Source organism: Crotalus tigris, unplaced genomic scaffold (assembly GCF_016545835.1).
Source record: "Crotalus tigris isolate CLP2741 ecotype Arizona unplaced genomic scaffold, ASM1654583v1 scf7180000017568.12009008, whole genome shotgun sequence".
Classification (NCBI taxonomy): domain Eukaryota; kingdom Metazoa; phylum Chordata; class Lepidosauria; order Squamata; family Viperidae; genus Crotalus; species Crotalus tigris.
Window position 1 is genome coordinate 8,061,054 of NW_024096478.1, and position 24,666 is coordinate 8,085,719.

At 34.4% G+C, this 24,666-nt stretch overlaps 1 protein-coding gene across 10 annotated transcripts in view; it reads right to left on the reverse strand.

The window, feature by feature from the left end:
• Positions 1 to 7,241: 7,241 nt before the first annotated feature.
• Positions 7,242 to 24,666, reverse strand: part of KCNIP1 (potassium voltage-gated channel interacting protein 1) — a 604,539-nt gene continuing 587,114 nt past the window's right edge. For all 10 annotated transcript variants that reach the window (XM_039353099.1, XM_039353117.1, XM_039353091.1 and 7 more), the window contains 6 exons: positions 22,318 to 22,387; positions 21,923 to 21,993; positions 21,099 to 21,206; positions 13,403 to 13,507; positions 13,148 to 13,210; positions 7,242 to 7,374 (listed from right to left, as the gene is read on the reverse strand). In XM_039353099.1, the coding sequence (XP_039209033.1) occupies positions 7,327 to 7,374; positions 13,148 to 13,210; positions 13,403 to 13,507; positions 21,099 to 21,206; positions 21,923 to 21,993; positions 22,318 to 22,387 (465 nt within the window). In that variant the 3' untranslated portion in view covers positions 7,242 to 7,326. The remainder of the gene's footprint in view (positions 7,375 to 13,147; positions 13,211 to 13,402; positions 13,508 to 21,098; positions 21,207 to 21,922; positions 21,994 to 22,317; positions 22,388 to 24,666) is intronic.

The window sequence follows — 24,666 nt, forward strand, 5'->3', positions numbered from 1 at the left end:
GCTTCAATAGAATGGCTTTACTTATCATGAATGTTTGTTAATTTTTCTGATGAGCTCAAAAGCAATGGTGGTAGTTGCACACAAGGAAGGGAAGCTGTAACACTATTGCACATTTCTAATGTCAACACACTGGGGAAGTTTTTCGATAGTACAAAGAAAATCTCCAAGATGCTTTTAATCTGCCATTCCAACTGAACAATGCAAATATCTTCTATCAGACCATTACAATCAGTAAAATTCATGGTTACTCATGCAAATGAAATGAGTAACAGGAAAACTAACATCCACAGCAGCAATCACATCCATTTTTTTGCATCACTATTCTTATCATTTTTATTTTTATCAATCTGTTTCCCTTAATGTATATAATCATCATCTGGAAAAAAATGGATTTCCTGATTTAACTGTGATAACACATAGCTAATGATCTGACAAATAATTTAGACACTGTCGAAACAATTACAATTCTGAGCAGTTTGGTACAATGGTGAGTACTGATAATTTAAAACTTAAATCCTTTGTCCAAGGTTAATTTCTATACATTGCAAGTAAAATTCAGGATGATGCAAAATTAGTTGATAATAGAATTTAAATTGTCATCAAGACTTTGTCATACATATTGCAAATATGAAAAATGAACATGCTTCTGAGCTCCAAAATGTTCATACTGGGTATGATTCAGATTAAGGTACACACTTTTTATCCAGATTATAAACTGGATTCAACTGCAGATTTAAACCTATGCTTAGTTCTTTTCTACAGGTGGTTGATCTCATCACTTTTCAGGTAGCACATAACCTTGGTTAGAACATGCTTCATAATACATGAGCTCATTTTTTTAATACTAAATGATACTGTCATTAATGATGCATTTTCTCTGTCTTTATTAGTCAGACTACATGCTATAATCATGGATTTGAACTTTGTTCACAACAAAGAGAAGAAACGAATGCATTAAGGACTCTGGCATCATCACAGAGTTTATAATTTATAATTATTAGAAAGCGATAATGGCTTCAGTCTCCTTTTATGACATGCTTTAATAAAGACCCCGAAAAGTAAGATTAGTTATTTTTGGTTAGCAGCTGTTGTAAGCATCACTGCAGATAGACGATATATTCTATAAGGGCTTGTAGTCACCAGTTTTGTCAACCCATTGGGCTAGGAAAAAGTCTTATCATGCCATGTTAACCTTCTTCCCTTGCAAGCTGTCTTGTTTTATAAATGTTATACCTCCTTACAGCAGAAGACCTTGAATAATGCTGAACAAAGGAACTTAGCTAACATACTTCTAGAGGGTTTTTCTGTCTGTTAGCATAGTAATATTGGAGGGAACTCAAGAGTTTTCTGATATGCAAAAAATTAATAATAGGAAGACTGTGTCGTTGTGGGGAAAAAGAGGAACTGTTTTACAGACTGGCTCTTATCTTAGTCCCAGAGTTCAAATTTATTCTCATGTCTTCTGATTCCAACATAATAGCTCAGCCCACATTAATGTGTACTTGTAGCACAACTGCAATCTATGGAAAATTAGGAGACACAAAATATATGCAACCATGGAAACTTTTACTGAGAAAGTCAAAGGAAACAATATCTTTGTTTTTTTTTCAGACTAAAAGAAATTTAAAAATTGATCAACATTCAGATTAATACACATACAGTACAATACAGTAAGTCTCACCCTACTTAACAAAGATACTAGGTTGATTGAAAAATTGGCAGGCAAAATAATGCAAAGGATTTGTTTCATTAAGGCTACTAGATTTGGAGGACTATAAGATAGCAACAAGAATGCCTCTTTCTGCCTTCTAGTAGCTGTCTGCCAGATCTGTTCCGGCAGATCTGTTTCTACATTAGTGGATAGCCTTTATTTTTATTTTATTTTTTAAAATTCAGAATACTCTAATTTAGTCTATAAGGCATTATGAAAGTGGACAAGTCATCTGAACATTAGCTATTGATTTGACTCAAGAATTTTAGTATGAAGTAAATTTCTCACTGACCAACCTACAAAAACCTCAGGATCAGTTCTAGAATTTAGTTTTTGATGAAACTAGATACAGCAAGGAAGTGCATTAGACTTTTCAAAAGAACAAAACCTATCAATGTCAAGAAAATACGTATATGGTATTTAGAACTAATCAACTTTTATTTTAAAAAAATAAATTCCTTTCATTTTATTGATTGACCCTTGATTTTGATAGAGTTAGATAACATAATAATAATAATAATAGTAGTAAAGTTGGAAGGGACCTTGGAGGTCATCTAGTCCAACCCCCTGCTCGGGCAGGAAACCCTACACCATTTCGGACAAGTGGCTGTCCAGTCTCTTCTTAAAAACTTCCAGTGTTGGAGCATTTACTCCTTCTGGAGGCAGGCTGTTCCACTGATTAATTGTTCTCACTGTCAGGAAGTTTCTCCTTAGTTCTAGGTTGCTTCTCTCCTTGATTAGTTTCCACCGTTGCTTCTTGTCCTGCCTTCAGGTGCTTTGGAAAATAGCTTAATTCCCTCTTCTTTATGGCAGCCCCTGAGATATTGGAATACTGCTATCATGTCCCCCCTTGTCCTTCTCTTCGTTAAACTAGACATACCCAATTCTAGTAAGCAGAGTTGCTTTCTCTATAGAAAGCAATTTAATACCAAATTAATTTGGGTCATACTGAAGAGATTTTCATGGAACTTCAGAACATGAAGAGCTCAGTTCCAATTCAGAATTTACTTCAGTCTGATACACATTCTTATTAAATATGCTGATTTATATAAATGTAGAGGTTTACAAAAAGTGCGATTGCAGTAGGATAAATTTGAAATCTGTCTCTCCCTAGAAGCCCCAGTGAGGTTCTCAACATCTCTCTCTGAACAATTGTTTGTATTGTGCCTCAGAATTTGTGAGAAATGTGTTGTACTAAGAAGTCGTATAATATTTTTTCTCTCTTTCTTCTCTTGATTTTAGGTAAAGAACTCTCCTACAGGAATTCAGAAGAGTTACTTTCAAAAGATGAATTCTGTAAGATATATATTTAATTTATTGCAGCAGCTAAACTTATCTAAAATTTGTGAGCTGTGTGTCTAATACATAAATTCTGATCTACAAATTCTGTCATCTTCAACCCATATGTTAAGGAAAAGCTTGTATAAAGTTTGATTCAGAAAAAAAATTACACCTGTTTAAATTTCATGGAAAATTAAGAGTCTGCTTAACTCCTTCATGCTGAAGCAATATTAACGTGGTATCATTTTAATGTTTTAACTCATCTTCAACAATTCTTAAATGGTTGAAGCTGGGGAAACATTCTTAATTTCTTTACCTCTTTCTCCTATATCTGTAATTATTTGCTTGTCTATTCCCTCGTTACAAAGACTCATAACCTCAATTTAATTCTCCTCCCCATTCCATTTTACCAGTCTGCAGTCTCTTTCCTTCTATATAGTAGAACAGATGTGGAGTGTGGACCAAGCAGTCAGTGTCTCATATACTAAGCCATTAGGAAAAAGAAAAAATCCTGCCAGCTAATTGACAAAGAAGAAAGAGAGGTGCAGAGGGGAATCTCTTTCTGGGGTTTCAGTTTGCAAAAAGCCCATGGTGGTTGCATTGGAAGGAATCCCATAAGGCTATCTGGAAAGTTACATATCTCTATACCTAGAGTACTTTGATGGTGATCATGCTTCCAAGGTTTGTCAGTGGATATTGGGAAGTGCTGGGACTAGAAAGCAGTTGAGCCAGACACAGGAGGGACACTTGAGAACTGGAGAAATCACTGGGGATAAAAACCTCCAAATATATTCTACAAGATATCTAAAAGGCATCTAAAAGTTTTCTGAGAACATGCCCATCACATTACAAATCCAGTTACAGTAGTATCAGGTTTACAACTTTCTGTATAAAGACTTTACAGTTAATGTGCTTTATAAAATATAGAATTATGAATGATATTTTTAAAATATATTTTCCTTGCTAATAATACATAATCTGTTGTAAAAATATAGCTAAAACCTTATTGAAAATATGATGGTCACAAGTAAGAACAATATAAGAAAAGCTACTTGTTGCAGCCCTTAGTTATTTTTTCCCCAGGAAAAAAAAAATCAAGGACTTGGTACTGCTTTTCAAATAACTTCATTCTTGTGTATTTAAAAATGTATAATCTGAACAATTTTTCTTAAACCAGGAAATCAAATTTAGATTTAATTCTTAAATATAAATGTTCAATATTTTATTTTGTATCTATTCAGCTATAATCTCTCACAGTTAGTTCTTAAGCTCAACTAAAAATTGCTTTTCCAGAGCTGATTCTTTTCACTTTCAGGAGAACAAGTAGGAAATTAGTGGTTTTTATTGGTATTGACTAACATGGTGCCGCCTAGGATGTGAATCCCATATTAGACAGTTTTCTGTTGGTGTATAATGTCTTTCCTGCCAAGTTGGCTTGGGAGCCTCTGGGAATGACGAGCTGAAAGCTTAGTTGCATGTTTATCTGCCACTGGTGGAGAGATGCAGAGATCAGATCTGAAGCTCCAGGACAGAATTGGGCTGGAAAGTCTTCCTATCTCTTGATCTCTTGTTTCCTGCTTAGTTTAACCAAAGATCAGGCCCATTGTTTCACTTATCTGAAATAAAACACCATTTTGCTAGAACAAAAGATATGCTAACAATATCTTAAGGTGGGTAAGGAAATGGAGAAGTCCATATATAGAAGAAAAGGGTTGGGGCCATATAAGCATTCCCTCCCATTCATGTATTTCCAAGAGTGACATCTTTCTGGGTTCCTTTCTCCATGTGTCTCATTGCAAGACTATATTAAGCAGATAAGCAACTCTCAATAAGTTCAGTCAGAGACTTCTGCATGTACTGGAGGTACTAATTTTAAATGCTAAATCTGTGACTGATCCTGAAAGCAATTGTATTTGAATTAGTAAGTTCAGTCTTAACCAAGATGATTTGGAAGTAAATTCCATTAATACTTTCAGTAGAATTTACTTCAAAACTACTTCATTAGGATTGTAACCTAATGTAATGCTAAGAAAATGCACTGAACACTGTCCTGTTTGCATTTCCTGGGACTTCCATTTGAAAAAAAATGGCACTGTAGTGTGAAATTGTCACAACATGAATGATATGTACTGCGTATAGTTTAAAATGTAGCCTTGGACTTTGAAACCTCAAATTTCATTTTAAAATTATCAATCTATCTTTCATTCTGTTAGCATCAGCATCAGTCATGTTAACGGCTAACAAAATAGCTCAAAGTAACTGGTTGAATTTTTATTTTTAAATATTTGCATCTCAAAAGGGCAAAAACATAATTAGGATGTGAGAATATTTTTTTTTGAAATGATGCAAACATTTCCTCCCTCAAAATCTCCAAAGAGCGGTTATTCATCCTGAGTTTTAATATCCTTGTATTAAAAACTGGAGCTCTCAGCTCCAGTAAAATCAAGGTTTGCTTAAAGATAGCTTGAAATTTTAACACTTTTATATCCTGGAACACTTAAATGTAATCTAAATTGCTTAACTATGAAACTATGAACTATGCAGTGACTTCATTTCAGCATACAGAGGCCCATTATGGCTAGTTTTGTGCTTGAAAACTATAGGTACACAATACAATACAATACAAAGAAGAGCCTGCACATTTTAGCTTGAATGCAAGGCATAATAAACTGGTGAATGTTGTGTGCTCAATAAAATCATATCTTATATGTTGTACTGAGCAATGACGTAGAAATGTTGGAGAGTCCATTCCTCTGAAACTTTTTAGAAGCTTGAAACTTGGTTCTATATCTTTAGGTCAATTGAAACAATAAGGCAAAACTGTTGTCCTATTTAGCTACATATTTTTCTGATATTGTCTGCAAAAAGTATGCTGTAGTCTGTTTTTATGTGATTCCCAGTCTCATATGAATCATCACCAGAGAGCATAGAGGAAAAACCTAAACTGGACTTTTTGAAAGCAAAAAAGGGAGTGATTAAATATGTTGAAAAAGGTTTGCGGGAAATATTTTGGAACTCCTGTGAGAGTATCACTTCTCTGCTACATGTTAAAGCAGTCTTTAGAGAACCGATTTTTAAAAAACTCAACTCTTAAGGCAACTGCATGCACAGGTTTGGTAAACAATGGGACAGCTAGACAATTGGCTCCAAATCCTTTAAAGCACACCATCTTTTTTTACAGTAATACTTTTTCAAGTCAAAAGCAATAAAACACTAGCCTTATCTATACAGTAGGTTATGGCATTGACTGTCCTTGATTCTTTCCTCTTTCTATTGGATCAGATATACTCTATTTTACTCAGCCCGCAGACGAAACTCACACAACAGCTGCAACTTAGTAATCAAATAGCAAAATGTGTCAAAAACACACCTACACATACTTTTCAGTTTCAACCTTGGTAACCTTTCTCTTGCACACGCTCAGCACCAAGTTATTAATTTTACTTGAATATACTTGAATATATGCTCTGGGTGAGAGGGAGAGGCGACAGTGGCAGTTTTGAAATGGACCAGCTTGTCAAATCTTTGTCTTGAAAAGTGAGAATTTTAGCATATGTGGAAATCCCCTTTCGCAGGTAGATTCCAGATTGCAACTATTTTGTTAGTGGTGAAAAGAAATGTATATTTCCAACACAATCTTAATGCTAAGAAAATGCAGTGGAAAGCCTTTCCTTGGGTAAAAAAAAATGCCTCAATCTGGTACAATAAATTAGTCACTGCTCTACATTTATTGCCAACAAATATTTGTGCAGTAAACAAAAATAAATAATTGTCCAGACAGGTGCTAAATGAATCAAATCCCCCATTTACCATGTTATATTTGTGTCAGCTTTTAAAAGTAGCACAAACCTTTCCAGTACCATTAAAGGAAAATGCTAACACAATGTGGTGATACAAGAATGAGTTTCTGCTCACAATAGATGATTAAAGAAGCTACTGAGGCTGTGTTACCATATGCAATCCAGCTTGCTAGAGTCAAAGCAGCAGATTTTCTGTGATTAGCTAATAGAATGTTGAATATTGTTTCAATAATTTAAACTTCAATAATTTATTAAACTTTAAGCAGCAGGTCTCTCTGGTCATATTTTATTAGCATGCTTCCAAATGAAATAAATTCTAGTCAGTGTCTCTTGAGGGAGGCAAGATTGAGTTTGTTGCATTCAGAGACACAGCTCAGTTTGCAGTAACATACAAAATCCTTACACACTGAATCTGTCCAAGTAGTAAAAAGCTTTCATCAAAAAGGATGGTGGGGAGAAAAAATCTTGACTTGTTTTCTTCAGGATCTCAGTACATATAAAGTCTCAGATTTCTAGACTGCTCTTCAGCTGCTGTTACATGACATTTTCAAAAAGCTGTAAGGATCTCATGATATTGTCATCCTAGAAACAACAAGAAAATACAATATACACATTTAAGTTGCTGGCACAGTTTTGTCCAGTCTGTGATAGTGATGGAGGATTGTTTTTAAAGGCCCACAGATGATCTGGTTTACACTTTAGCATGTATGAGTCTGAATGTACAGTGGGGCAAAAGTGTGAGAAGTTCTACTCTTAGTAGAAAGTCCAGTTTCTGTGATCTCATGCATCTGTCCTGTTTTGTGACTGGTTAATTTTAAGCTTCTGCATGCATTTAAAATGTCAGAACGTTAAGCTGCTTTGGCTGATTTCCTGAACTCTCTCTCTCTCTCTCTCTCTCTCTCTCTCTCTCTCTCTCTCTCTCTCTCTCTCTCTCTCTCTCTCTCTCTCTCTCTCTCTCTCTCTGTGTGTGTGTGTGTGTGTGTTTGTATGTGTGTATATGTACATACATCCTCTAAATATGCTTTTGTGGTTTTTTTCGTTATAATGTTAATACAGCTACAAAAGATTAGCAGACTTTTTGGGCAAGAGCTTTGCATAACCAAAATCTCCAACAAAAAGCAACATTTTATCCCTGACCAATTGGCTGAAAAAAGCAAGCCATCAACCCAAGCAGCCCTCTTGTCAAGAGTTGAGCATTTCCATGCCTGCCAAAAAATGGGCATAAGAATGATTCTGATCTAATTTTAATTCTTAAACTCTAAGAAGCTTTCTTGGTCTGGCTCAGCAAGCCAGGATTATACAATGCTATCTACATTGCAACCCTTCTGGAGTTGTAGAAAGAAATTGATATATGTTGCCAATTTTGATGCCCATGTCTGGTGCTTTAGGAAATCATCTGACAATATTTTATAATAAATAATTCAGTTAGTCTATTGTCTAGATATTTAATGCATTATCAGTATGACAATTTTATTTATCACATCTGAACCCAGCTACATGCATATATAAATTCTTAATTAATATAATTGATTCAGTTTCACTGTTAGCTGCTAGAATTGCTATTGCAAAACAGTGGAAATCTGAAGTGCATCTCATAAAAAGTATTTCAGAGGTATTTCAATGTGGGAAGTTGTCCTGGCTGAAAAAAAAAAGTAAGAGCTTTGGAAAACTCTTTAATAACAGAAAATTCAATCACATTTGGTCATCATTACTACTAAAATATTAATAATATTTTCCTTACAGACTACCTTTACGTGTTGTATATATACTCTCTTGAAAAGAAAAATTAATTGTGGGTGACAAAAAAAATGGATTTGCATTTCTTTTAAAGATTCTCTTTTTTCCCTTTTCTTTTTTATGAGTTTGTTGTAAATTTTTATTAACAATAATAATCCTGTTTCTGATACCTTAATTTTATTTTTGATCTGCTCTTATAAAAAGATTTTTTTGAAGTGATTTTACCTTCTCCAGACTCAAGTTTCTGGATTCCCAGGAAACTGAATCTAGTTTCTATAATAAAATGATGAACTTCTTTTTCAGCTCTTTTTCCTGAATTATTTTCTTCACTTTCATAGCAACTCCCCATTTAATAACTACAATTTAGCCCCATACTTTAGGTTATGGTCCTGTCCAGCCCTATGATTCTATGATCTTCACCTGAATGATGGAAGTCTTTGTTGCCAGGGGCCTATGATAATCTGGAAAAGGTGATAAATTATTTTAAAAAAATAAAATTGGGTACATGATAATCTGGGAAAGGGTTAGCATGACAGATCAAACAATGCTGAGGGAAGATGGATGTCCAAGGATGCAGGTGGCCAAGACCAAGAATACAAGTCAGTGAAATAGGCAAACATGAACAAATGATTTAGGAGAACTACTGAATGTGTTAAGATAATGCTTATTTATTTTGCTTGCCTCAAGGCCTGTTTCCTGGAGATAAGGAAATGTGATTATAAAACTGAATGGATATACTATACAAGTTTGATCTGCTGGTTATGTACAACTACTTTGTTCTTGTTTGGGGTTTGGTTTTAAGTAAAATAGACTCAAATTTGAATTTATTGTGGTAGAGCTAATAGATTTATTATAAATGCTACATTTCTGTTTCTGACAAAATTGCTTCTCATACTGGGTATAAATTGGAATTGTTTTGCTCAAATGATAATACAAGAAATCAGAAAAGGAAGGAAGAAAAAAAAAACCCTGCCCATGTCTGCTTGGTATTCTAATGAGACAAGGGAGGTTTAACCTAACCTTAAAGAACCAGTTGCAGAGATTGAAACCAAGCCTGAAAAATAGGAAGTCTCTCCCGGACAAGGTCTAAGTAAAGGGAAATGCGATCTGTCTTGTAAGAACAGCTGGTCACACTTGTTGACTTTTTCTTTTCTTCCTTTTTAAAGTTAAGCACACATGCATCTTTTCTTTTTTTTAAGTTAAGCATACATGAATTCACACTTAGCTGCAGCAAACTGGGGTAACTCTATCCTTCTGTACTTTGGAGTATAGAAAAGATAACTTTATCCTATTTAAAAAGAAGAGGATGACTAGCAGAAAGTAATGCATTCAGTTATAATGGTGATAGGTGCACCGTTGGAATACCTGAGAAAGGAGAAAATCTATCTGTGTGGCTGCTAGGGATTGAATATGACTCGATGGCATACAATCAATCAAGCATGATAACTTGAGTACAATATTGTGTGTCAATAGACTACTGTGTGATAGTTGCCCATTCTTTGAAAGCAGCTACAGGAGAGAATCTGGATGCTGTGATCAAGACAGTGAATCCAGATGATTCTTTTTAAAAGGAACAATGGAAAGAGAATTTCCTCTTCTGAAGGAAAGTAGAAAATGAAGAATTTTTATTTTGTTTCCACTCTTTCTGAACTGAGTAAATTAAAGGGGACCAGATGTTTTACCATTATCTTGTCTGTTGGGGAAACTAAATGATATTAATTTATTGCCATCATAATAGTGAATAAGGTGACCTGAAGATAAGCAAATTTGATTTTACAAGCTAATTATAACTACTGAAATTAAAATAAACATCAGATTAAATTGTCTACTGGGAACGTAACTGAGATGTACAAGCAAATCAGAGGATCGCAAAGGAAGACCTAAGCTTCTATGTCCCACTCAAAAAGTCCCTGCTTTACTTTACATAAAAAGGTAGTCTTTTACATATTTATTGTCATTATATTTATGATATTTTGTTACATACTTTTGTATTCTAACAAGTATTATAAGCATGAAGAGTTATTTGAAAAACAGTGTTTATATACAATGTTTAATTAGATCTGTAAGGCCCAGCAAAGTAGCTGATCATCAAGTATTATTCTGATAAACAATTATTGGAAGAAAAATAAAATAAAATATATGCTATGTATTTAATGAAGTTTAGCTCTGTTTTAATGAAGGAGAATGCAGAGTGATCTCCTAAAGGAATATTAGAAATCTTTATTGATGAAAGTTATACTTAAAAGGATTTTAAAGGCCTATTAAAATTTATTATGTAGCCACTGGAGGAATGAGGGAGTTGTTAGGAAGCAGATGGATTACAATTTTCAATTTTCAATGAAATTCTAAATATAGTTCCCTCCGGGGCTTTTTTTCTCATAGAACACCTAGAACGGAGTTCTGGCACCTTTTTGGGAGGGAACCTTGTAGGATAGGCAAGGCGGGCTGTATGACATGTGTGAGTTCCGGCACCTTTTTTTTTTTTTTTTTTAAGAAAAAAAGCACTGGTTCCTTCTCTTATTTCACCCTTTTCAGTTATAGTCTTTTCTACAATGGCTTTCTGAAATAAACAGTACTCCTCACTTACCAAATAACTGCCTTGTTCAGCACCTGTTCAAACTTACAATGGTGCTGACTCTCCCTTGAACTGCAACCATTGTAGCATCCCCACAGTTTCATAACAGCAATTTAGGTGCTTTGCAACTACTGCACATTTACAAGCGTCAAAGCATCCTGGGGTCACCTGTTGCTATTTGCAACCTTCACAACTAGATTCCAATAGGCAAAGTCAATGGGGAAGCAAAGCAGGAAACCACAAGTCACAGTCACATGACATCAACTTAATGATTTGTAGTGATTTCCTCCAGTCCCTATTGCAGTTGGTAAGCAAGGATCACCTATGTATACTAGAAGTGTCAAAATCAAGAAAGCAGAGCAGTAGAAGCAATTTTTAGGGCAAAACCTTCCATGTTTAATTTTTAAAAAGCCACTAGAATAAAGGATTTTTTAAAAAAAAAAAGACTGGGAGAGATTAGAAACAAAATGTTTCTTTAAAGCCTCATTCTTTTCTTTTCAAGATGTTAGTGCATGTATTTTGTTCATTGTGTAGCAATGATGACCCCCTTCTTCTCCAATGAATAAAACAAACTGAATTCACTGAAATTAGAATTGGGAAGAAATAAATAGACCATTTGGCTTGTGTTTTTTCCAATGAATTTCATACACCAGTTAATTATCTTGATTCGTCTCAACTATCTCAATATATTTTCCCACACCACACAATCAGAGTCAGGGCTAGTGTTATCACTTAATGACTGACAATTACCTTTGTGAATGTAGATATCCTACATCATAATCACAACAAGAATATTGTGCCAATCAGTTAATTTTTTTTGTGGCAAAAATCTTTGAGCGTGAGATTTTAACCCTTGTGGCAGGCAGAAAAGGATGTTCTGACATTTGCTTTTAATAATTACTTTTTCATTTATATATTACAGCTTTCCCAAACTTTGCAATACCTCCACTGCCTATTGTGGATTTGGGCAGGCACAGCCTCCCAAAAGAAATTTTGAAAATGCTCCTGCTTTGCCTATATAGGCCAAATCTATCCTGTTTTTCCGGCCAAGCTGCATAAGCTTTGCATGACCAAATCCAGGAACAAATCCTAGACTGTGTTTTGAGAGTGAGCTTTGTCTACCTGAGCTTGATAAGGATTTATATCAATTGCATATAACTCTGGGTGGGGGAATCGGGTGGATGGAGGAATGGGGGGACCTGACCGGTTATGAGAATCCTCTACTTGATAGGATTCTTGGGAAAACTCAGAGTATTTGGATAATGGTGCAGGGTGGAGTGTTTACTTTAACAGATTTTGTTTACTTTTTTTAATGAAATATTCATACCTTTGACCATTTCTGTACTGAGCTCTACTTAGAATGGGACTCCCAAGATAAATTGGTTCTGCTTTCCAAAAGAAGCCCCTGTCTCAACTTTTGTCAGTCCTATTCTGTATTGCTAAGCCCTACCATGCTCAGTGTAATTTGTTTCCTTATCAGGACCTTTATGCAATAGTCTTAGAGAAGTTAGAATCTTCCTTGTGTTTACTTTCAATTTCACAATTTACATTATTATGTTGCTTTGACTTCCTTCATTCTTTTCTCTTTGTACATCTTCTTATCTGTGCAAATTGTGCAAATTTCAATCCTGTTCAACTCTCTATTTACACTTGGACTTCTCTGTTTTTTTCCTATAAGCGGAATGGGTCATATAGTTTTAAGTTCTCAGAACCCCTTTGGCCCTTTTGCAAGACCACAAAGACCTGCCTGTTTCTGCAGGCACCGGGGCCAAGATATTAGATACAAAGGCTCTGGCATAGGTATATGGACATAAGGGTTTATGGACATGGCCTGAGATTTTCATGGGAAGCATCAACTTGAGGAGAAGGAGGGATGAATTGATTATATTTTTTATCCTCTTTGTCACTCAAAGTTCCAGTGGATAGGTGAGTGACTTTATAAAGTTGATTAATAAATAAAAATAAATACATTGGAATGAAGCATATCAAGATGATTTCTTCACTAGTTTTAGTGTAGAAGGAAGGAAGGAAGTCTGACCTTACCTCCTGACACGACTCAATAAACTCATCCAAAGTTACAATGCCGTCTTTGTTTTTGTCCATTTTCTGTAAAGAAAAAGAAAGAGAAACGGAAACACTTTGACTTTGTATTGGTCTTGAAGCATAATACAGAAATGCTGCAGAATCTTGGAAGCTTAGAGTATAGCTCTAAGTTCTGCAGATGTCTACAGACTGTATTCTCCAAATATAAAATGATTAAAAATATAAATTTTCAATGTAGGAACACACAAATATTACCTGGAAAAATACTTCTACATGTTGTCTTGGAGCATCTTCCTTCAGCACTGGGTAAGTATACTTGCCCATCATGTCATAAATTGCTTTTACTATGTCCATCATTTCCTGAAATTGTGACAATTAAAACATAAGAATTATCTCAAATAAGAATATTTTTCAAGTATGTGGCAAAGACACCCTAGAAATCTTTTTTTTTTCTTTTGAGTGCTGATTTTCCACAACAAAACAATACTGACATGGCAATATTCCCTATTAGGGGGACTGTGGTTTAAAGCTGCACGCTGACTAAAAACATAAGGGGATCATGGTATTCACCAGAGCACCAGGGGGCAGGGCAAGAAACAATGGTTGGAAACTGATCAAAGAGAGAAACAATTAAGGAGAAACTTCCTGGCAGTGAGGACAATTAACCAGTGGAACAGCTTGCTTTCAGAAATTGTGGGCGCTCCAACACTGGAGATTTTTAAGAAGAGACCAGACAGTCACTTGTCTGAGATGGTATAGGTTTTTCTGCTTGAGCAAGGGGCTGGACTGGAAGACCTCCAAGGTCCCTTCCAGCTCTATTCTATTCTGTTCTGTTCTGTTCTGTTCTGTTCTGTTCTATATAACACAGAATTATTTCAATTAGAAGGTTTATTAAGTTCAGGGCTATTATAGACATTTTCCAATGAAAGTTTAAAACATAAATGCAGAGTAATATGTATGTATTGTGTTATGAATACCTGTGTTTTGGTTCTTTCATTAGAAAATGTCTACTTAGGAACTTTGAATTTGATAAACCTTTCTACTCAAAACAAAATTTGTTCAGCATGCTCAGAGTTGGTTCTATGTTTGGCCTTGTCAGAGATCTTATAAGGCACATGTTGAACTTTACTTGCATGGACTGGATTTCTGATCAATATGTTTATAGATCAGTATATTGAATTGTTATTTCTAAGTTAGATTCATTTATTTTTGTTAACAGCTTATATCCAATGACAGTTTTGCATTGGCAAAAACCATTTCTCTTTATCCAAGATGGGTCTTCCTATCTCCTTTTGCTCCCTATACTGGATCCTTACAGTTATAGATTATTACTTCAGTTCTGAAGACCAATTTTTTAATTGGCACCTTAGGCTGTAGTTAATAATGAAATTATTCATTTATGCAAAGCTATCACTAGATATTACCAATCAATCTCATCAATACAGTACAGTCAATAATTATATGTGCATAAGAAAATGTCAGTTGTGCTGGATGCAACTCTTTGTTTGTCTGACATATGTAAAGCAATAAGACGGCCAAGTGCTTTTACTCCACCAAAAGTAAAATCTTGCAGCACATTAAAAGCTAACACATCTATTATGACATAAACTTAAAGGACTTGCTGTTTACTTTATCGCATACTTTATTCGATCCTATCTATCAAATGCATACCCTAATAAACTTGTTAATCCCAAAGGTGTTGCTGCAAAACTCTAGTACAACTCTCTGGAAAAATACCTTCATGTATTTTACTAACTTGTTTTGTGCATATGCTAACTGAACCAATGAGCTAATAGGCAATTGTGAATTTCTTGATGAGCTTGATTGTTTGCTTGCAGACATTTCATTTCCCAAATAGATAATAGGTAATATTATCAGTGTGAACGAGGGTGGGTTTTTTTTGTCTGTTTATGCATAGTAGCTTATGAGGTAATGGTGGGTTGTAGTTTGCTCCTTGGTTAGGTTTGATTAAATTATAGTTTTTTGCCCAGTTGTTTGTCTGATGCTGATTCCTCTTCTAGGTGTTACTATACATTCTTTAAAAAGTATTTTTGAAAGGAAATTAAAATGTTTTAATTTAATTGTTAAAATATTTTAATTTTCCTGCAAAAATGAAAACAGTATTGTATGTACTACATGATCCAGGCTAGCTCTTGAGTAAAAAGTTCTGGCTTTTGTTCATTTTCCCTTGGAAAACATAACATACCCTTCAGAATCTCAACAGAACATAGAATAATAGAGTTGGAAAGGACCTTTGAGGTCTTCTAGTCCTGTTCAAGTAGGTGACCCTATACCATTTCAGACAAATGGCTGTCTAGTCTCTTTTTGAAAGCCTCCAGTAATGGATAACCCACAACTTCTGAAGGTAAACAGTTCCATTGGTTGATTGCTCTCAGCATTAGAAAAATTCTCCTTAGTTTCTCAGTTCTCAGTTTCTCTTAGTTTCTCAGTTCTAATCTAATTAAGTTGGGAATAAGTCTCAGTTGGATTAGAACTGGACTAATATATGAAGAGACTCTGCTGTTATTCCCTGTCACAAAATTCAGCCCAGTTATTGGATGAATCTGATGTTTGCCTGTTCCATTTCAAAGAACAGCACAGAAATTCCTTGCAAACATTTCCTGGCATAGTGTGTGGCTGAAAAGATATAATGAGCTTGTGTAATTTATTGAACATATTGAAGGAAGTTGTTGCCATGTAAATCTGTAAAGAGCTAAAATGGCCAAGTTGACATATGGTGCTTTGTGCATTGCAAATTTGTCTGTGAGATTATTACTGCAGCCATAAATGCACTATGTACTTCTCTCTTTGTATTCATGTTTTCCCAAAGAAATGATTTGCTGAGATGCAAGTCAGACATTCTGTTCTTCCAAAAAACTTTGTCTGGGACAAGGCACCCAGCAATCAGAGTGCTTTCTGCTCTGCTATGTTGTTATTGTTTTTGAAGCATATATTACTCAATTCCATGCAATGTCTCAATTCCTCTTAATTTTGTTAATATTTATATAAATGTGTTTCTGGACAAAGATGTGTGATCTGGACAAAGTTAAAATGCCTCTCTTCAATTAATTGCGGTTAAAGGTTTACTATTTATTGCACATCATATTTTGGGTATATAAACTCCAGTAGCAGAGATGAGAAGCCTTGTCCAGGGTTTGTCTCCAGCATCCCTAATTTCTAAGTTGAATGGAAGGTCCATATTGCTCTTCCACCTTTGAGTGCTGATAGAGTTGATTGTTTTTATAAGCATTAAGACTTCTAGAAGATGCCAATATGAGTAAGATGGTGAAAGAGAAAGAAGGAGAGAGACCACACTGTAACAACACATAATTGGATTTCTGATAAGTCATCCCATCTCACCTCATATCGTATCATCACCTCTACTCAACTCAATTCTTTTTAATTGCATGGATAGAAGTAAAAGCCCCTCTAGACAATCTCTTGTCAACATGGGAAGACTGGTGATAATACAGACACTATTTGTAAGTATGGCCTAAAAACCCTGAGCAAGGCTATCGTATCTATGAGAGTGTGAGCTCTCTCCTTCTTTCTCTTTCACTGTCTATCTCTTATTGGCACCTTCCAGTTATCGTAATCCGTATAAAACCAATTTTAAAAAATCTTGTATTCTGAAAGCTATGGCACTATCTTTGTTGTTTTATTTTTTTTCTTTTTTTATTGAAAATTTTTTATTTTTTAAAACATACAATCATTTATAAAACTACAATAAAATTTTTAAAATAGAGAACCCCCCCCTTACCCTCCCTCCCACCCCCACCCCCCCTCCCTTCACTTCCCAGAGCAGAATACAGGGTTAAAAAAAATTAAATTATAATAATTAAGAAAAAAGAAGAAAAAAGAGAAAAAAATATCATAATTAACTTTTAACTCCATAACCTATAAAACAATTCTCTATAATATTTAATATTCATTCATAAAATAAATGAAACTTTTTAATTCCATACTTTTTCTGAATATAATCTATTCACCTTCCCCATACAGTAATATATCTTTCTTGTGTATGATCCTTTAAATAAGCAGAAATTTTTGCCATTTCTGCAAAACTAGATACTTTAAATATCCATTCTTCTAAAGTAGGCAAGGAATCTTTCTTCCAATATAAACCTACTAGTAACCTTGCTGCAATTAATAAATTCAACATCAAAGTAGTTTCTTTTTCATTTAAGTCAATAAAAATACCAAGTAAAAATAGTTGAGGAGTAAACTTTATCTTTTTTCTAAAAATCTTTTGAATGTTCCACCAAATCATAATCCAAAAAGCCTTTACTTTTTTACAGTTCCACCAAATATGAAAGTATGTCGCATCATTATTGCCACATCTCCAACATTTGGGCTGTATGTTGGAATACATACAAGATAATTTTTTAGGATCTAAGTGCCATCTATAAAACATTTTATAAAAATTTTCTCTCAAATTTTGAGCTTGTGTAAATTTAACATTTCTTATCCAAATTGTCTCCCATAAATCCAATGAGATCGGCTCCTGTATATTCTGAGCCCATTTAATCATACAGTTTTTAACCAATTCTGTTTCCGAATCTAACTCTAATAAAACATTGTATATTCTTTTTATATGAGCTGGACCTTGGTTTTTAATCTGAATAACCAATTGTCTATCTTCTAGTGTTATTCTCTCTTTCTTGTCTACAGTCCATCTATCCATTATTTGTAAATATTGAAACCATGACTGTAGAATATTTTGCTGCCTTAATACATCTAGGGATTTCAAATGCCAATTCGAACCAGAACAAATTAACAATTCTTTATACGAGATTTTATCAAAATTTGTCCCCTTAGAGGTTCCCTCAATTGCATGTCTGGGAATCCCCCAGATAGGTATTTTATAATTTAATCTATAATAATACTTCTTCCAAACACGAAGTAAGGCATTCCTCAAAATATGTGATTTAAAAGTCCGATCAACTTTCTTATTAAAAATTAAATATGCATGCCAACCATATATTAAATCCCAACCTTCCAAAAAAAGAATATCCATATTTGTTAAATTAAGCCAATCACTTAACCAAGTTAGGGCGGCTGCATCATAATATAATTTCAAATTAGGTGCCTTAAGTCCCCCTCTTTCTCGAGCATCCTGTAATATCTTAAATTTAACCCTTGGTTTCTTCCCGGCCCATATAAAATTATTGATACCCTTTTGCCATTCCTCCAAATTTGCCTCTTTTTTAAGAATAGGTATCATCTGAAACAAAAAAAGAAACTTTGGTAGAACATTCATTTTTACAGCTGAAATTCTCCCCAACAATGACAATTGCAATTTTTTCCAATCTCTTAAATCCTTTTGGACTTTTGCCCATAGTGGTTCGTAATTGTTCTTATACAATTTTCCATTTGAAGCAGTTAGATATACTCCCAAGTATTTAACCTTTTTTACCATCTGAAAACCTGTGGCTTTAATCAAACTTTCCCTTTCTTTAACTGACATATTCTTAGATAATATCTTAGTCTTATAATTATTAACTTTAAAACCAGAAACATTCCCATACTGTGTTATAAGTTCTAATAAACCATCAATCGCCTGGTTCGGTTGTTCCAAAATTAAAACCAAATCATCCGCAAATGCTCGCAATTTATACTCATTCTTCCTTATCTTTACACCCTTAATTAACTTCGATTCCCGAATCTGAGTCAATAAAATTTCCAATATTAAAACAAATAACGCCAAGGGTTAAATTTAAAATTATGCAAGATTTCCGTGAGAGGGGAGGACTCAAGGTGCCGAATTTGAAATTATATTATGATGCGGTGGTTTTAACATTAGTTAGTGACTGGGTAAATTTGACAAATTCTGATATACTTCACTTAGAGGGATGGAATTTACTTTTTGGCTGGCATGCCTATTTAATATTTAATAAAAAAATGGATTGGGCTTTTAAATCTCATATCTTAAGAATTTCTTTACTTAGGGTTTGGAGAAAATATTACAAAAGTGATTTTAAAGTACCATTATGGGCCGTACCTTGGCATGCAATAGAAGGAATAAAAAGAGGGGTTAAAATGGATATGGTGTCCTATAGACAGTTACTTAAATGGGATGGACAAAACTGGCAGTTAAAATTACGGGAAGAGTTAGCACAAGAAAATATTATTTATTCTTGGTTCCAATATAGGCAATTATTAGATAGATGGAAGATGGACTGTAAGGTGGGTTTTTACAGAGAAGATGAAAATCTTATTAAGCAAGTGAAGGATCAAAGACAAACCCACATTAAGAGGATCTATGGGATTTTAGTTGAATTGGATTCAGAAACGGAACTAATTAAAGATTGTATGATTAGATGGGCGCAGAATTTTGGTGAGCCAGTTCCATTGGACACCTGGGAAATTATTTGGGTGAGAAATGTCAAATTTACACAAGCACAGAACTTAAGGGAGAATTTTTATAAAATGTTTTATAGATGGCACCTTGATCCACAAAAAATGTCTTTTATGTACCCTGACTTACAACCTAAATGTTGGAGATGTGGTTGTATGGATGCTACTTATTATCATATTTGGTGGTCGTGCAGAGAGATAAAAGCATTCTGGATTAAGATATGGTGGAATATCCAGAGAATTTTTAAAAGGAGGGTAAAATTTACTCCACAATTATTTTTGTTAGGTATAGTTACTGATTGTGACACAAAGGAGGTTATATTGATGTTAAACTTGATAACAGCTGCGAGGCTGTTAGTAGGACAATATTGGAAGAAGGAATCTTTGCCTACATTGCAGGAATGGTTTCTTAAAGTGTCTCATTTGGCGGAAATGGCAAAGATTTCGGCTTTCTTAAAGGGACAAACGCAAGAGAAATTTCTTGCTGTTTGGGATAAATGGATAAAATTCATACAATTTAAATTTGATATAAAAATATTATATAGTTTTTTCATAATTTTTAACTTTATATATATATATATATTTCTATTTTATATTCTTTTTTTATAATTTTTTTTAACTTTTTCTTTAATTAAGCCTATATTCTGCTCTGGGAGGTCCTGGGGGGGGGGAAGGGGGGGTTTGGGTAGGGGTGGGGGAAGGGGGGTTTTGTTGGGTAATGTTTGTTTTTTATTTGTATATGTTGTTTTTTGTTTTTGTATTGTTTTTTATTTTTTGTAAAATTTATAAAACTCTTTAATAAAAAAAAAAAATAACAATGGGGATAATGGACATCCTTGTCTTGTCCCTTTTTGAATATTAAAATTCTTAGTCAATCCCCCATTTACAACAATTTGTGCAGATTGCTGCTGATATATAGCTTTAAGTGCATGTAAAAAATTATCCCCAAAATTCATTTTCTCTACCAAAGAAAATAAAAATTGCCAGTCCAATTGATCAAAAGCTTTTTCAGCGTCCCAAAAAATAAAAGCCACAGGAATCTGATTATTCTTATCCAAGTACTCAATTAAGTTAATAATTTGTCTAACATTATGTTTCATATATCTCCCTGTTATAAATCCTGTATCTTTGTTGTTTTATTAATGAATTCCAGAAAAAATAGATACTTGCTTGTAATATTCCCTTCCCTGCTTGTTTTAAGCATTAAGTGGTTTTCTCAGCTAGCCCTGAACTAAAGCAACATGGAAAGCAAAATCAGTCTCAGGATAAAAACAGAATTCCTCCTTATAGCAAGACAGATTTAGCTCCAACAGGGTGTGGGAAAAAAGCTTAATGCCCTTTGTCTATATGGATCTAACAGTTATTCTATATTTTGTACAGCAGATGTTTGACAAGATGGTTAGAAATGCATAGATACTGATAATTTATATATACTAAAAGCTCATTCATTATTCATTTTTTTTTTTTTAGAAAGATTTAATCCAGAGCTAGTAATAGAAAACTTTATAGTGGGTAGGTTGATGCCAATCCTGAATTGCATTTTGCAGGTTTAATCAGCCACCCAAACCCTGGAGAATACTATAAATCACCTTACCTCCTTGTTTATATAGCCATCTTTATTTATGTCATAGAGATTAAATGTCCATCGTAGTTTTTCATGAACTGTTCCTCTCAAAAGAATGGAGAGCGCCATCACAAAATCCTGTGAATCCAGGAATACAAATTAAAATCTGATTTAACCGAATACTAATTTGCTTTACTCAAATGAAAATGCTTTCTCTGAGCTTTCGATTGAGTAACGTTTGCAAATGATGCTTTATTAGAACCAAGATCTCATATAAAAATGTTCAGTTATACTTAATGCCTTTGTCAATTCAAAGGTCAGGACAGTAAGATTCAGGCTCTACCTAGATGGCAACTTTTCTAAAACAGTTGAAAGAATGGGAAGTCAGATGACTATATTATTTTTTTTTATATTATTAAATCTATTAAATGGTAGAAAGTGGAAGAAAATGTGCCATATTTTAGGCATGCTTAAGAAGCCTATTATAGGCATTGAATCAGGTATGAATAAATATTTAGATATGAGTTATCCATTTTAGAATTCATAGCTTTACTGATTGAATCAACTATCCCAAACATTTGCATTGTAAAATATTGATACAATAGGGTAAAAACCCCAAAGCCCATGCATTTGCATGACTTCCATTCATTTTGTATAGGAAATAACTTATTAAAGAGATCATAATGACCTCATGTAGGTCTATGCACACAGAGATTTGCTCAGATTTGCACATAAACACACAAAGTAATGCTTATTGCTCATACTAAGGACAAATGGGCATTCTATCAGCAATTAAAAATGTGGTATTCGGTACAATCACGTGAAGATTATTAAAACACTTATGATTTCTTTACCTCAAACTTCACAGATCCATTTTGCGCTGTATCAAATGCATTAAAAAGATAATGGGCATACATACTAGCATCTGAAAAATACAAATCAATTGAAGATTATATTATTCAAATAATGAAAATAAACATAGGCAGAGCTGGACTGAATATTGTCTGGGTTCATTTTTGATTCTGAAAGCCAGGATATAAAGAGTATAGATGAGAGATTCTCATTTTCCATTGTGCATAGCATAGGTAATTTATTTGTGGTTTCCTTCTTTCTCAGTTCACAAAAACTATAGATGGAGAAAAAAGGAAACCACAAATAAATTACCTATGCTATGCACAATGCTATGTCTAACTCATGAGTTCTATATTTTAAGCTAGCTATTCTCAAAAAAAGAAATGTTGTCACTCACCACCATGAGGGAAAAACTGTGCATAGATCTGTTTGAATGTTTCTTCATTAACAGCTCCACTAGGGCATTCCTATGGGGAAAACAAGGAGTAAAGCTGTTGCTTTTTATTTACAATATCACCTGGTGCCCACTACATTCTTACTATCATATTTCTGACCACTGAGTGCTATATGCTTAGAACTGAAGAAACTCTCTTACAGCAGTTTTAATCAATACTTTCCCCTCTTTGCTCAATAAACAATTTCTTTTGCCATTACCATGCAGTGAAAATCAAGTTTCAGTCAACATCTTTGCTCTCTTGAAGTGGGTGCAAAAATCCATTTTGCCACCTGGAACAAATACCTGTGGAGATCATTTTGAGCTGGATCCCCTCAGGCAATTAATTTCATTTGACCCCCACAAAAAAGGAACTGCAGAATCAAAGCTAATTAGAGAACAATTGATTGTCTGAAGACACACAGCTGTTTTGCAATTTACCTGTAGGTAAAACTGCCTATAAATGTGCAGCATAACTGTTGACAAGATTCTGATCTCATCTATAGGGGGGAGGGTGACTGTTACTTGTATTAGCACTGCTGGTTGTTGGAAACCAAAGCGGAGCTACTGAGATACACAAAAAGACTCTCCCATGCTGTTAACCAGATTTAGGCTGTGGCTATGCCTTCTGGTCCTAGCTACAGCAGTTATGTTCACCTCAGTTACCTTGCTTGCTCACTGAAAGATTGGAAATAACTGATCATTAAACTGGAATACTTTTGACACTCATTTGTTGTTGTTCCTCTCTGCATCATCCTGGTGCTACTGCCACATTCCCAAGACAGATCAGCCTTAAGGCAAACCCCAAAGCTTTCGATTTCTACTTAGTGAAATATCTGGAAATGCAAATTTCCGAGGAAAATATGTTTTTGAGTTTAGATATTTAAATGTCTTTAGGGCAGAAGATGCTTAGCCAAAAGAGAACAAAATGAACAAATGAGAATTAAAGTAATTCCTCACAAGCAGGCATCACTGAAGTGCTAAGGAGTGTTAGGTTTTGAAGGAGCAAATGAGTTCAATCCCACTGAGGGTAAGCAAAATTAAGCCCTATTGATTTTATTGGAAAGCTTTAAAATACCTTTAAGCAGGATAAATTAGCAAATGCTCCTTAGAACAGTAACAAAAGGAGAAAAAAATTACTTTGCACTAAAAACATTTCCTGGCACCTTTGATGACTTTTCTCTGACAGAAGGACCCAATTGGCACAGACTTCTGGGGAAGAAATGGTAAAATGAAGATGGCTCTATTTTTAATGGAACTGATGACTGTGGTAAAATGAAGAGTTAAAATAGACAGTGTTTAAATGATGACATGGAAGAGAAACATGATATGGAAGTTTTACTGAATAAGATTGAGACTGATCTAAAAATGGATTTAAAAATTATAAGCAACAAAAATTATATGGCAAAAGAAGCTATACTAGTTATACAAATGAAACCAGTTTCTTTTCTTGTTTCAAATGATACCTATTTTGAAAAAAGATGTTAATTTGGAGGAATGGCAGAAGGGGATTAATAAGTTTATTTGGGCAGGGAAAAAACCAAGAGTTAAGTTTAAGATTATACAAGATGCACGGGAAAGAGGAGGACTTAAGGCGCCTAATTTAAAATTGTATTATGAAGCGGTGGCGTTAACGCTGATTTGTGATTGGCTCAATTTAACAAATAAAAATATCCTTTTTCTTGAGGGATGGGATTTATTATATGGATGGCATGCATATTTAATTTATGACAAAAAAGTAGATCAGGTTTTTAAATCCCATATTTTGAGAAGTGCTTTGTTGTGTGTCTGGAAGAAGTATTATTATAGGTTAAATTATAAGATTCCAATTTGGGGGATTCCTGGACACGTGATAGAGGGAATATCTAGGGGAGTGAATTTGGATAGGATTTCTTATAAGGAATTACTTAGTTTTGTAGGGAAGGATTGGCAACTAAAGTCTTTAACTGAGCTGAAGCAAGAAAATATTGTACACTCTTGGTTTCAGTATAATCAATTGTTAGTTACGTGGAGTTTAGATCAAAAGGTTGGTATTACTTTAGAGCAGTGGTTCTCAACCTGTGGGTCGGGACCCCATTTGGGGTCAAATGACCATTTCACGGGGGTCGCCAAACCATGCTGTCCACCATTTTTCCCCTTTTCCCTAGCTGTCCTACTCCCTCTTATTGGTGGCCACACCCACTTGGGGGTCACCACAACATGGGGAACTGTATTATGGGGTCACGGCATTAGAAAGGTTGAGAATCACTGCTTTAGAGGATGTGAATTTGGTAAAACAGATTAAAAATCAAACTTGAGCCCATATAAAGAGAA